At 36.7% G+C, this 13,290-nt stretch overlaps 1 protein-coding gene across 14 annotated transcripts in view; it reads right to left on the bottom strand.

Moving 5' to 3' along the window:
* TTC29 (tetratricopeptide repeat domain 29) overlaps positions 1–13,290 on the bottom strand; it is a 365,054-nt gene that overhangs the window by 51,287 nt on the left and 300,477 nt on the right. For all 14 annotated transcript variants that reach the window (XM_048942653.1, XM_048942642.1, XM_048942641.1 and 11 more), the window contains one exon: positions 3,173–3,264. In XM_048942653.1, the coding sequence (XP_048798610.1) occupies positions 3,173–3,264 (92 nt within the window). The remainder of the gene's footprint in view (positions 1–3,172; positions 3,265–13,290) is intronic.

Genomic DNA, 13,290 nt, shown 5'->3' on the forward strand with positions numbered 1-13,290 from the left:
TGTAAAAAGGGTTTCTTAATTTCATGAATTGATAGAAATGTTTTGATGTATTTTTGGTCATTTTTTATATTTCATATAAAAATCTATGTTCCGTGCACAGAAAATATAAAAATTGTTAGGGCATATAATATCTTGCAAGCAAGCAGAAAACAATTTGACACATACTAGAAAGATGGTTCTCAGTGTTAGGACTTTACTTGCCAACTAGCAGCCAGTTGGTACAGTCAACAATTTTTTCAAGTAAGTACTTTTAAAAGCGCTACAGCTTGAGGTATACAAAGTATGGTAGAAGGATTTACTGAAACACTTCATCCTGCACATGACCTGATAACATGATAAACAGTCTTTCTTGCTCAAAGATCCAATACTTTATAGTTCCTTCAAACATCGACATGTTATTTTTCACAGCCATATACTTTCTCTCTCCTTAGACATCACCTTCCTAAATGCATAAAATGCAATTTCCTAAAGATATAGTCATTCATGATCCCACAGAACAGTTATGATGACTTCAGCAGAAGAGATTACACATCTACAGCAACTCATTTTCCAGTTTCATGCTAAAATGCCCTATGAGATTTTTACTCCTATTAGACTTTTATGAAAATATGCACCTTTTATAGGATTGCTCATGTGATTGAATTGGATGTATAAATCATGCGTCCACAAGAAGTCATTACCATGGTGGACACTGGCAGAATAAGTCAAGAACATGATGCTATTATGTCAGATATTTCCCTGGAAAATGACATGCCTAAATGCAGATGATAAAGATTTTCTGTTTCCTGTGGTCTGTGGAAACATCTGTAGCAAAGATTTCAAAAAAATTTCCAAAGCTATAGACAATTTCTGAGCCATAAGGGAGGGCTCTGCCACTTTCTCCAATATGTCACAAGGCTTTCAGTACAGACTCCCACAGACATTAAGATTATAATGCACTATTTCAGAAGCTAGAGAAATACAATCATCTCTTTTTTTTTTTTTTTTTTTTTTTTAAGGCATTATCCATCAAGTTTAAAATGACTTGCACAAGTCTAGTCTAGGTAAGGCTAAAAAAAACCCACAAAATAGATAGTGATCAAGCTGAGTCTCGAGACTGCTACCAACAGTAATTATTCATGCAACCATCCAATATTTTCTAAATTTACCAGACATTGACTACTTTGCTATATCAAGCAAATATCCAAAAGTATAGTACGAAAGTAAACAGAAACTTGTATTTTTTCTAAATTAAAAATTTAATAGCCTCTCTTTACATTAGCTTTTTCTACATAACATTGCACTGTTATTTCATGCCTTTTCCTCCAAGTACCAAGGAAGAACAAGCAGAACTGGAGCAGTCTAAACTTTTTCATTGAAAAGTACTGCTGCTGAGTTTTGAAAAGTAAGTTTGTCTGAAATATCATCTGTCATCCTGGTTTACAGAATGTTTTCTATTAGGGAGCAACACACAGCAAAAATGCATTTAAACAGAAGGACTTGCTTAAGACAAAGATCACAGAGACGCAGAATAGTTAAGGGGTTGGAAGAGATGGATGTCAAGTCCATCTGCCTGGCTCAGAACAGGATCAAATAGAAGAAGACTGCGTCCTGGGGGTTTTGAATAATTTTTGAAGGTTGTTTTGATCCAACAACCTTTCTAGACTACCTGTTTCAGCATTCACCCTCACAATAATTTTTTTGTGTGTGTATTTAAGTGGACTCTCATGTATTTCAATTTGTGATCATTGCCTTCTGTCCTGTCAGCGAGTACCACTGAGAAGAGCCTGGCTCTGTCTTCTTTACTGCTGTTTGAGAGATACTGATTAGATCCCCTCTGAGCCTTCTCTTCCACGGGCTGATAGATGCTCCAGTCTATCATCTTTACAGCCCTTCACTGGTCTTGGCCCACTGTGCTCAAGTCTCTCTTGCACTGAGAGGTGGAGCATATACAGTGCTCCTGAGGCGACCTCACCAGTGCTGAGTAGAGGTGCAGGATCATGTCCCTTGACCTACTGGCAATGCTCTCAGTAATGCAGGTTTCTTTTGCCATGACTTGACATTGCTGGCTAGTTGGGATACTTGGCTCATGATCTCTTGTTCACTAGAAAACCCAGGCTCTTCTCTGCCAAGCTCCTTTCCCTCCAGTCAGTCCACAGCCTGTATTGGTGGTGCCTGGGGATATTCCTTTAGGGTACAGGACTTGGCTTTTTCCTTTCCTGAGCTTCACAAGACTCCCATTAGCCCTTTTCTGCAGAGAGGCTAGATCCATTTGAATGGTAACACAACCATGTGGTATATCATATACCTCTCCTCAGTTTTACATTAATCACAAATATGCTGATGGTGAACTTGGTCACATCATCCAGGTTGTTAACAAAGGTACTAATCAGTACTGGGTCTACTGCTTGTGACTGGCCTCCCACTGGGCTTCATACTAAATACATGTAGGTGGTTTTATTCCAGAGTATCTAAAACAGAGAAAGGAAATTCAATATGTATTTTCTAGGTATGCCCTGTTGGCTGTCATAGGCCACTTTTTACCCAGACTACTGCTTTTTGTAAATTCAAGGAACTCATGAATGCTCTTGAGAGCTCAGACACCTCACTTCTACTGTCTCACTGTGTCATGGTAGCCAAGTATGTAAAAGTCAGTCATAGCAATAGCTAGCGTACCAGCAACATCTTTTGCAGTTAAGCTTACACAAATTTTGCAAATGGGACCTGATCTTTTAAGCCTATTTCTTGGCTTTTTGAATGTCTTATCCTGTGCGCTCCTTCAGAATGTTCAGAATATGAACAACAAACTGTATCAAAGTGATGAACCATACTATATTCTTAATATGCCTGGATTTCAGTTCTTCAGCAAGACCTTTCCCAGTTTTGTGGAAAAAAAAAAAAAAAAAAAAAGAAAGAAAAAAAAAGAAGAAAAAAGCCTTCAAGTTATGGGGGTGGGAGGGATGGGGGGAAGCATAAATTCTGTTTATAGGTACAGAAAAGCTTTGGATCATACATTAAAAAAAAAATTGTAAGAGTCTAAAATAACTTTCAATGAAAGGGTCACTTACTGCAAGAAGGGTGCTGCTTAAAATTTAAGCAGTCAGTAATGGGAAGCGACAGACCTCTAACAATTTAAGTCTTTCACAGTTGAATGAATGTGCACTGACAGCCAGACAAGGATGTGCTAACCTACCTTACCAGGATCTTGTCTATAGCTTCATATGCTCTTCTTAGGCCTGCAGAATCACACAGTGCTGTGAAGATTTTTATAGAGGTGTTCAAAATCTGTGAAACAGACAAATAAAACCCAATAAATACAATGCTATGGGTTTCTTTCTTTCTTTTTTTTTTGGGGTGTGTGTGTGCGTGTGCATGCAATTCTTGTGCTCATATAAAACGCAAAATTAAAGTTTTCCCATATTTGCATTTCTTTTTTAATTAGTTGCAATAGAAACAAGTTTTTGATCATCACTCATAGTTGTTTGATACTACATAATAACTGCAAACTAAAAAGATCAAACTTGTATTTAAATGTCTCCGCTTTGCAGTTTTGCAAAAAATGAAGAGATGTTCCAGATTCACAATTTAAATTTCCTTATTCATAATTTAAAATATTTCAAAAAGCTGTGCTTTCATGAATTTCTATGAATCAATACAGTAAGACAGTGCCCTTTGTATTCATACAGTTTTAGAAAATACATTCAAATACAATTTATTTATTTTTCTTTCTTCAAAATATCACTATGAGAACTTTTTTAGTACAATTCAAGTGCATAAGAGCTGAATAAACTACAGCTTACATGTTTAAGCAAGGATTGACTTAAAATACCGTAGGTAATTTTGTTACATTTATGACTAATTATTCATGCACGCTAGCAACCTGTTAATATTGGGATATACTCTTTCATCGTGACCTCTCCCACAGCTGAGGGCTTACAGCCACTACACAAAAACATATGATCTTAATTTAATTTAACACTGACATCACCTGTATTGCGTAATTTCTCTTTTCAACCTTTTTATTTCCAACGGTGGCGAAGGGAGAATGCATATGAAATTAAATCCTGTTCTTTCCTTCTTCCCTCTCTGTTGCTTGACCCAACCTATTACACACATGAGAACACAGGAAATCTCCAAAGACTATCTATGGAAATCCTTTTTGCACATTTCCAAGAAAGGAGTAGTGAATGTCATTTACTAGCTTTGAAGGGGGATGGGAGATGCACAGGGACATGTGACAGTAGCCTGCGTGCCCCAAGATGCCTATTTATGGTAAAGTAAAAGATAGGGCACTCCCTATTAAGATGCATCCCCTGTCACTGGCAAAGCCTGTGCTTCAAAAGAATACAACTTGTGTGTGCTAACCCTATGGATGGTCAACATTTCTACTGTTGTTTCTACTGCACAGCTTTCCTGGCTCTTGAAGAATCTTTGCTACACATAGATGTATTGCTAGATAAGGCTCCTATATCTCAGTTACTGAAGCTCTGTGTGTACCAAATGTGCGGCTTACTAATGTACAACATGCTCCTTATCTTTCCTCACGTACTTATCAAAGTTGTGTTCTGATGTTGTACATCAGCACTGCATCCTATACGTGAAGGTCATTCTCAATTGAGTTACTGATGCATATGATATGACAAAAAAAGTGAAGGCACTACTGTTACGAACTTGTCACATCAGTTCAGAACTCACCCTAAACCGGATGCATAAGCATAGCTGTGAAGGCCTGCAGTCTGTCTTTCTGATAATCCAGGCTGGGAATAGTAATGTGCAGGTGCCCAAGAAAGAATTCTTGGTTCTACATTTAGCTCAGAGGACCTGCAACATTTGTTGAAGTAACAATGCCCATGTCAATAAGACTGCCATGATAGCATCAGGTTTCTAAAACTTTATGTACTGGACTGAAAATCACCACCACTTCAAACTAACCTCTGTATTATTAAACTAGGACACAGGGCCTCCAGTGGTTCCTATCTAGCACTGAAAGGTTACTTACGTGCCCAAGGCTTAGGCTGCTATGCTGTTTTTTCAAAAATATCACAAAACCTAAAAAGTACAGATGAAAAGCAAGAAAAAGCCACAGCCAGAGCAGCTCAAATAAAAGGTCAGTTCACTACATCTCTGCAACATCTGCTAAAAAGAGGCAAGTAAGTAAATAAATGAAGTCTTTTTTTTTTTTTTTTTTAAGGAGGAACATTCATTTAAAATCCAAGATCTTCAAAAATCGTATGTTTCCTTCTAAACAGAGATGAAATAAAATTAATTAATTAAAAAAATTAATCTTGGGGAAAGAAATATTTACAGATTATGATAGAAAATATATGAAAAAAATACTCTATGTCTGCATTTCAAATAACTCCTCCAGCTTCAGGTACTTGGTGGGGACACAGAAAGGGACACATTTATGATGGTAAGAAGCTATTCCCCTCTATGCCAGGATCCATTTATGTGGGTTATGTAAAAAAGGGCCTCCTCACCTACGATTTGTGCTTCATTTTCAACATTCACAGGAAAGGAAAAGCAGAATAAAACACTGGATTAATACGTTAACATTAGAGGGTTTCACTCAGAGACTCTTGTAATTATAGTACAATTTTAATTATCGTTTGAAATGAAGAAAATTACAGATCATTGATGATGATGAATCAAACGGAATTGACATAGTGATTGCTACCAGAATTTGTAAACGGCCTGAAAACACTAAGTCGACAGTAAAATGTCCAGGTTTATTTTCAAGGGGTATTAACAACCAGTTAATCTATGTGTATTCCTATGAATACCATATAAGAAAAGACATGCTCGTGGTAAGAGCTCAGACTGAGTGGGCATGGCTGGGCCATTCACCTGCTAGTACTCTCATAAGTGGATAAATATTGGGAAGACTGACCATCCAGACTGCATGGAATTTACATGCTCCCTTGAATGTTGTTCTCTGTTTAAACACACGTGTAGGTCAGAAACAGGTCTTTCATTTTGGCCTACCTGTGCAGAAGACAGCATCGTTCAAGGAAGAGGTGGAAGATGTCAATAACTAGTGCTGGAAACATAAATATGCATAATGAATGTGCAGTTTTGTTGTGTTTGTGATCTTATGGAATACAACTACCATTACACAAAGGAAGGAGAAATTGATTTAGACTGCAGAACAAATATCTGCTTGTTAAGGGAACACACTTCTGCTCCAGTATTTAATGGTAAATACTGTACATTAAAATTTCATCTTGGTAATTTTTCTCCTGGTAAGGAAATGCAAATAAAAATTGTGTAAAGAAATACTGAATGGGACTACACAAGAATCTGTATTATTAATATACGTTTAAAATAGTGGGCTTGGGCATTATACAAATCTAGCTGATTTGCCTTTTCAAAACATCAGAGTTTGCAGAGATTTAGAGTTACCGAAGGAGCAATACATAGTTACTTATTTAATTTTCTATGTACCAAGAGTTTTGAGAAAAGACGCTCTTGCAACAGTTTTATCCTGATGATGCTAGGTTCAAGCATCGTTGTAAAATTCCTGTGTTGTTTCAAGGAGTACTTCATATTCCAACCAACACATGGGAAAGTTTCATGGCATATGAACTTGAACCAATTAAAATAATGTATGGTTTGACTTAGAAAGAAAAAATAAGGTAAGACTAACAAAACAAAGACTATTAAAGCTCCAATGATAATGTTCACAAATTAGGTTTTTGGCCCTCTGTGAGCATGCACAAGGACTGTTTCAAAAAATAAAAACTGCCTCTTAAAAAAATAAAGTGAAAATCAAAATCCAATACAGAAATGAAGACTGAGTTTCAGTAACTTGTTCTCTAGGGTTCGGAGAAGTGGTACAGTGAAGACTTCAACTTTATCTTCCACATTACAGATCACTGTTCAAAGCACCATCTGCTATTATCTTGTTGTATATTGGGGAAAAAAAAGGGGTGAAAAATTATTTTTTATCACTCCCGAATGGAAATCAAAATATCTGAAGTAGCGTTGTATGATTGTTTTGTTTTCTTTTTTCATACCAGCTGCATATGGGTGCATCTGGAAGGAGGATAGCTACTGTGGAAACAGCAGTTTGATTACAGAAACAGCAATTCCTGTTTCTTTGCAAGTCTACCGTGGCTACAATTTTTACAGCACAGAAATAAAGCAAAATAACAAGGGCAAATTCCCAAAGTAGATCCTATTTGTGGCATAGCTCTAGCACTAATTCTGTATATAGTGATGAATTACACGTTTGCCTCCTTAGCCAAGAAAAACATCTGTCAGATCTCAGACCTAGATCTGCTTTTCCGTTATTTCAGCATTTTGCCATGTGACCCTCCTGAGGTTATGCCACTAACACCATCCACTCTCCCCAAAATCTCACCTTTTAAAATTTTGTTGTTGCTGATTTCACACCTGCATTCCTTTTGTATATACAGAGACACATTACACATTGCTACACTCTGTATATTAACAAAATAGGACATAGTCTTCGCTAAACCTCAATATGTACATCTGGGGATAATGGATGAAAGAGTAACAATTGAAGGTATGAATTTATGTTGAATAAAGAATGCCTACCCAAGTCAACATAAGATTAATGTTACTGGCAGTACTTTATCATTTTGGTAAAAAACATTACTCTGACAAAAACATGATGGGATAATACTGATTTATAATACTGTAACTTTAAAAAACACAAAACCACAGTTCTGCTCTCAGCTTTGGCACTTGATATTATTGTCAAACTTTATTGGAAACACATTTATTTTGATTTCTGAAAATCTAACAGTGTTTAGCCATTTCACAGCTGTGAACAGTAAAGATGCTTCTGCCTCATTTACAGATCCTGAACATGAATCAGACAATCAGCCGCAACATTAGTCAAAGAGAACACTAGCTAATAATTTCTGACAGGCACTGCAGTAGCAGGCCAGGGCCCAGCCTGGGTAGCAGCATCTGACAATATTTTTTTCTAGAGCCAACAATAGATGTGGAAGACAGAAAATGCAATCAAGCAATGCAGGCCTTGTACCACTTAGTACCCCATATATTTTCAGAAAGAAAACACACTACGCTAACAGTCACCAAATAATCTTTTCCATTCCATTCAGTGAAAATAAAAAAACAATACTGTCATACGCACAGGCATTTTCCAGTTCAGTGAACTCTGTCCCACAGCTCCCCAATAAATGCATATTTAAAAATAAAACGGATACTTTTTAGTAGCTCATGCTGTAACTCTGATAATTCATTTGCTGTAGATCATGAGAAAAATCCATTAGAGGTTCTGTCACGGATTTACCTTTCCCATCTTCTGTATTATGCTGAATTCACCACAGGGGCCAAACTGCAAAGCTTTTGGAGCTTAAAGTGTGCACAACAGAAAGGAACCTATGCATCCATTCCACTGCAACTGCTTTCACTAACCTCACTTACGAGGAGAATGCATAGACACACAGGTATTCTACAGGAAAATTAGAGTAGTTTTACTTTATTCATGTTTTTGAGGTTGAGAATGCAAATTTCCTCTTGAAACTGCCATTTTTCCTATACAAGTGCCATCTACTGTACATGAGGTGGACAACATTTTAATAAAAGAATAACAATCTAATTTAAAAGAATCGTTTTCCCCAATTTTCTGGTTTTTGTTTGTTTGTTTTTTGGCTTTTTTTCTAGATCAGTGTTTACCCCTTAACCAGTAACATACTGAATTAGATTACATTTTGATAACATTTCAATACCGGTGCAGCCCTTATTACCATAATTCAAGTGGGTACATGCCTGTGGCAATTCTGAGTAAGAACAAAGAAGATTTCCACCCTGCAAATTTGGATGTATTCTTAGTTTGGACAAAACACTGTGTGCAAGAGTTTGAACAGCAGAAAGAAAATTATATTGCTCATTTAATGTATTGATTATAGCAGAGCTTATTGATCCCAGGAAAACAATACACAAACATCAACTGAATGGCAGGCCTTGCCTTGTTAAGTGCTGACTGTACTTGGGCATAACGAGCATCTAGAAGTAGTATAATATTCAGGTCGTATACTCACAGTTAAGACATACTAACACTGGGTGCCAAGCTGAGGAATGAGGGAGTAGTCCCTGAACTGCTAGGATTGCTCTCCCTAGAGCACAGGCTTGTGATAAGAGGTGGCTATTATTAAGATGCTACTTGGATGACACTGCTGGAAAAGTAGTCGCCCCTTCCACTCCTCTCCTGTTATACCTGGCAAGCAAGCGTAATATTTACCTCGATGCTCTATGAACTTGCACAGCAATGCTAACTTCAAGTTATTCCTGTCTATATTTGTTTGAAGCACTAAAGCCCTGGGGAGATAGATTAATGTTTCACTTATTTCTTAAGAGTCTATCAGGACAGAATCTAGATTCTTTTCTGGTCTAAAGCGTTTCTCGTGTACTTTATATAGCATTCAGAACATAGGTGCTTTGCTTCAATCCTGAATGGAAGATATGCAAATAAAAACAACTCATTAAAAAACTTCATTTCCATAGAAAAATTTCTACTTTCTATTGGATTTCATGAGGTCAGGAGTTTACTCTCAAAGCTTGGTTTTTCTGCATAGTAAACTTCAAAACCAGGAAATGCAGAAATGATTGAATAAATGCTAACTTCTGTCCTTATTCCTATTTCTTTGTTATTAGCTTCTGTATTACTGCTGTTAATTCTGGCCTTCTGCACCACTAACAGTGAAATTCTCATTCTCTGTTATTACAACTTCTGTAGAAATGCAGTCATCATTCTGTTATTTAGCACACCTCAAAAGGATTTTGTTAAAATTAAAATAATAACAACAATTAAAAAAATAAGCCAGTTCAGAGCAAAAACCTATGCAAATGTCAAAGCCAGGTATTTAAATTTCTAATTATTGTACAATTCAAAATCTTTACTGCAAAAGACATTACCCTAGTAAAGGTTGTTGTAATCTTCGTTTAGTACAGGAACGTAATGTTTTTCCAAACCAGCCATTTTTGGCATATTTTTTTAAAGTAAAGCATGGCTTAACAGTCTGGAGTGAAGAAGCTTCATCTGTTACCCTTTAACAGCAATAAAAGAGGAAAATACAGTTTATGTACCCTTTCCATCCTGACAGATGTGACAATAGCTGGAAACACTACGCCTGCCAAGAGCTTTTATCAAGTATGTTATAACAACTAGTAATAAGTGTAAATAATAAATGGCCACGATCTTATGGGAAACGGTGGCAATACTAAACAATTTTTGGTGCTTGCTGATGGGAGTCTGCTAGTCTTGGAATTCCCTGGCTTCCCAGTAGAGTTTTGGCTTGACAATAAACAACAGTTTAATACTTGATCTAATCCCAGCCAGGAGGTAAGTTCAACAGCAAGCTTTTGCAGATGTTCACATCCAATAATCTATCCATAATTGATGAAACAGGGAGGTCAGATGTAATGGTTGCTACTATTCCAGCAACAAATAAATGGTTATTGACAAAACAAGCCAGTGTGGCGCTGAGTGCCGAGCAGTGACAAGCATGAAACAGTGCTGAGACAGAAGTAGTGATGTGAACACAGCCCTTCATCTTGAGAATTCCTCAATACGATGTGTGGTATGAGGGCCACTCTGACACATAAGCAGATGGAGTTGACTCATAAAGGAAAAATGAGATTCTGCAACAACATAAAAGACAAAGGCAGAGGCAGAGAAAGAATCAAGGAGAAAGGGGAGGACAAGATTGGAAATTTGGGTAAGTGCAACTATGTGAATTGTTCAGAAATGTTTTTGTATAGTATCACTGTGATCCAGATGTCTGGATTGCTTTTATCACACTGTTGTGTCTACATGAATGTACCACGCTGTCAGATTGCTGTAGCCTCCTAAGACCTTACTAACCATACTGTATGCATGGGCACGCTTCGATGCTCATTACTTTTTAGACAGAGGATCTATAAATGTTCTCCTTCATGCTCCATAATATATTTAATCTACTCATTAAAGGATATTTTTAACTACAAAAGTTCTCCTAGCCAAAAGCAAACATACAAATCCTTAGATTTGCATAACACAATGGAAAAAATTGCAGTGATAAACAAGAAGGTATTAAAAAATGTCTGTCAGTTAAAGACTTATTTTTCTGTATAAATACGTGGAAGTAAGGGAAAAGTTCTCAATCAGATGAAAACCTGATTTTTTTTTTTTTTTGAATTTTAACCCATGTGAGAAATGTAGTAAAAGGATTAATGGACTGCTTTTATTGACTGAATAAAATTTGAATCATTTACATGCAGACATTCACTTGAAATCTTTTGCATCCATTTCAGTGCTAAAAGATAGTATTTTTACAATTTTTACTATGCAATATTCTAATATGAAAAACGGCAGAATGAAATGGTGGCCATTATTGCTATATGTAGTCATAAAAAGATTTCAGGCAGAAATATTTTAAATATTAATATTACTAAAATCACTTAAAGCACAAAGGAATGTTAAATCGATTTATTTAGAAGTACAATTTATTTCACACTTTGCTACCAATTCTTTTGATCAGTTCTGCAATAATACATAAGCTGAAAGAAAAACAACAAACAAATTGCTTCTAATAATGAAGCAGCAAGCTCTAGGTTTCACACAGGGAAATTTCGGTGTTTTAACTTCTTGGGTTATTTATCTATCAAAGAGTAAGTTTTAATTTCTGTAAGGTGACTGAATCAAGACCTCAATTTGATGGTTCTGATCATGCAAAGTTGTTAAGCATTTGCTACACCTGAATATTTGAGTCTGAAGTCAATGGGAATAATCACATTGAAATTTAAACATGTATTTATTAAGCAAATTGCTGTTACTTGAACTATACCAACATGAAAAACCAATTTAATTTTAACAGCCTTACTTTATAGAATTTTTTAAAGCCTGTTCATTTCAGCTAAACCATACGAAGGAAAACAAAGCCTTGTACATTATGAATATATTTGCATTTACGTATTGAAATTCCCAAGTTTGTACAACGTGGGTACAAGTGTTTCGTTTCTCAAAACATACAAGAAGCCTGACTTCTGTAAGTCTATTATCTAATAGAATTAAAAATTTCTTATAGATTTTTTTCACCCATTTGCTGCAGCCCTGGCTGTAAATATATGTAAATACACCAACAGACACACTACTGAAAAGTTCTTGTTTCTCAGACATTATAAGCTACAAACTTAGATGTGATGCAATTATCCCTTGATTATAATAGTTTTCAGGTTCCTAAGTTTAGCACACCCAGAAATTCAATATAGTCTAAAATAGATGAAGTAAAGAACCTCTGTAACATCTTTTTAACATAGAATTTTAGTGCTTTGTCTTTTTTGTTCCTATTCTCTGGGAATAAACAGATGAAAATGTGTATATCAACAGTTATATAATTTTTTTTTTTTTTTTTTAGCTAACCTAGAAAAAAGTTTCAACATAGTAAATAGAAAATGCCTGCATAAATCCCATCTTTTAAGTTACAGTAGACAAGCAGTTAGATTTTTAGAAAAACCTCAGCCAGGGCAAATGGTCTAGTTTTTAATGGTTCTATGTCCACGTGGAGGCCAATCACAAGTGGTCATTCCCCAGGGTTCAAACTGGTCCTCTCCAACACTTTTATCAGAGGGATTGAATGTACCCTCAGTAAGTCTGCGCCAAGCTGAGTTGTGCAGTTCACACAATAGAAAGGAAGGCTGCCATCCAGAGGGACGTGGACAGGCTCAAAAAGTGGGTGCATGAGAGCCCCATGAGGTTCACCAAGGCGTTGCCCTTGGGTCAATGCAATCCCAGATAAGAATACAATCTGGGAGATGAACTTATTGAGAGCAGCCCTGTAGAGAAGGACTTGAGGGTCCTGCTGGATGAAAAGCTGGACATGAGCCAGCAGTATGCTCTTGCAGCCCAGAAGACCAACTGGGAAGAAATTTTTTACTTAGGGGATATTGAGGTGCTGGAACAAGTTTCCAGAGAGGTTGTGGATGCCCCATCTCAGGAGGCATTCAAGGTCAGATAGGATGGATTCAGCCTGATCTGGTTGGTGGCAACCCTGCCCAGGTTGGAACTGGATGTTCTCTGAGATCCTCTCCGAACTAAGCCATTCTATGATTCTATGATTTGTAGCCTTATATCTCATATCTGGCTTGTACCTTGCCTGGGAAATCAAAAGGATAAGCCATCTCCACAGGCGATATCCAGCACAGCTATCCCAAAGTAGTACAGTCAGAGCAAAGCCTCCACTTGTTCCCCATAACTACCAACTGCTCTGCTCTCAATGTCTTGGTTAAAAATGGATGCAAAGACATTCATCTGCAGAGAAATTCAAGGAGTTTTTATAG

The sequence above is a fragment of the Lagopus muta genome, chromosome 4 (genome assembly GCF_023343835.1).
Source record: "Lagopus muta isolate bLagMut1 chromosome 4, bLagMut1 primary, whole genome shotgun sequence".
Classification (NCBI taxonomy): domain Eukaryota; kingdom Metazoa; phylum Chordata; class Aves; order Galliformes; family Phasianidae; genus Lagopus; species Lagopus muta.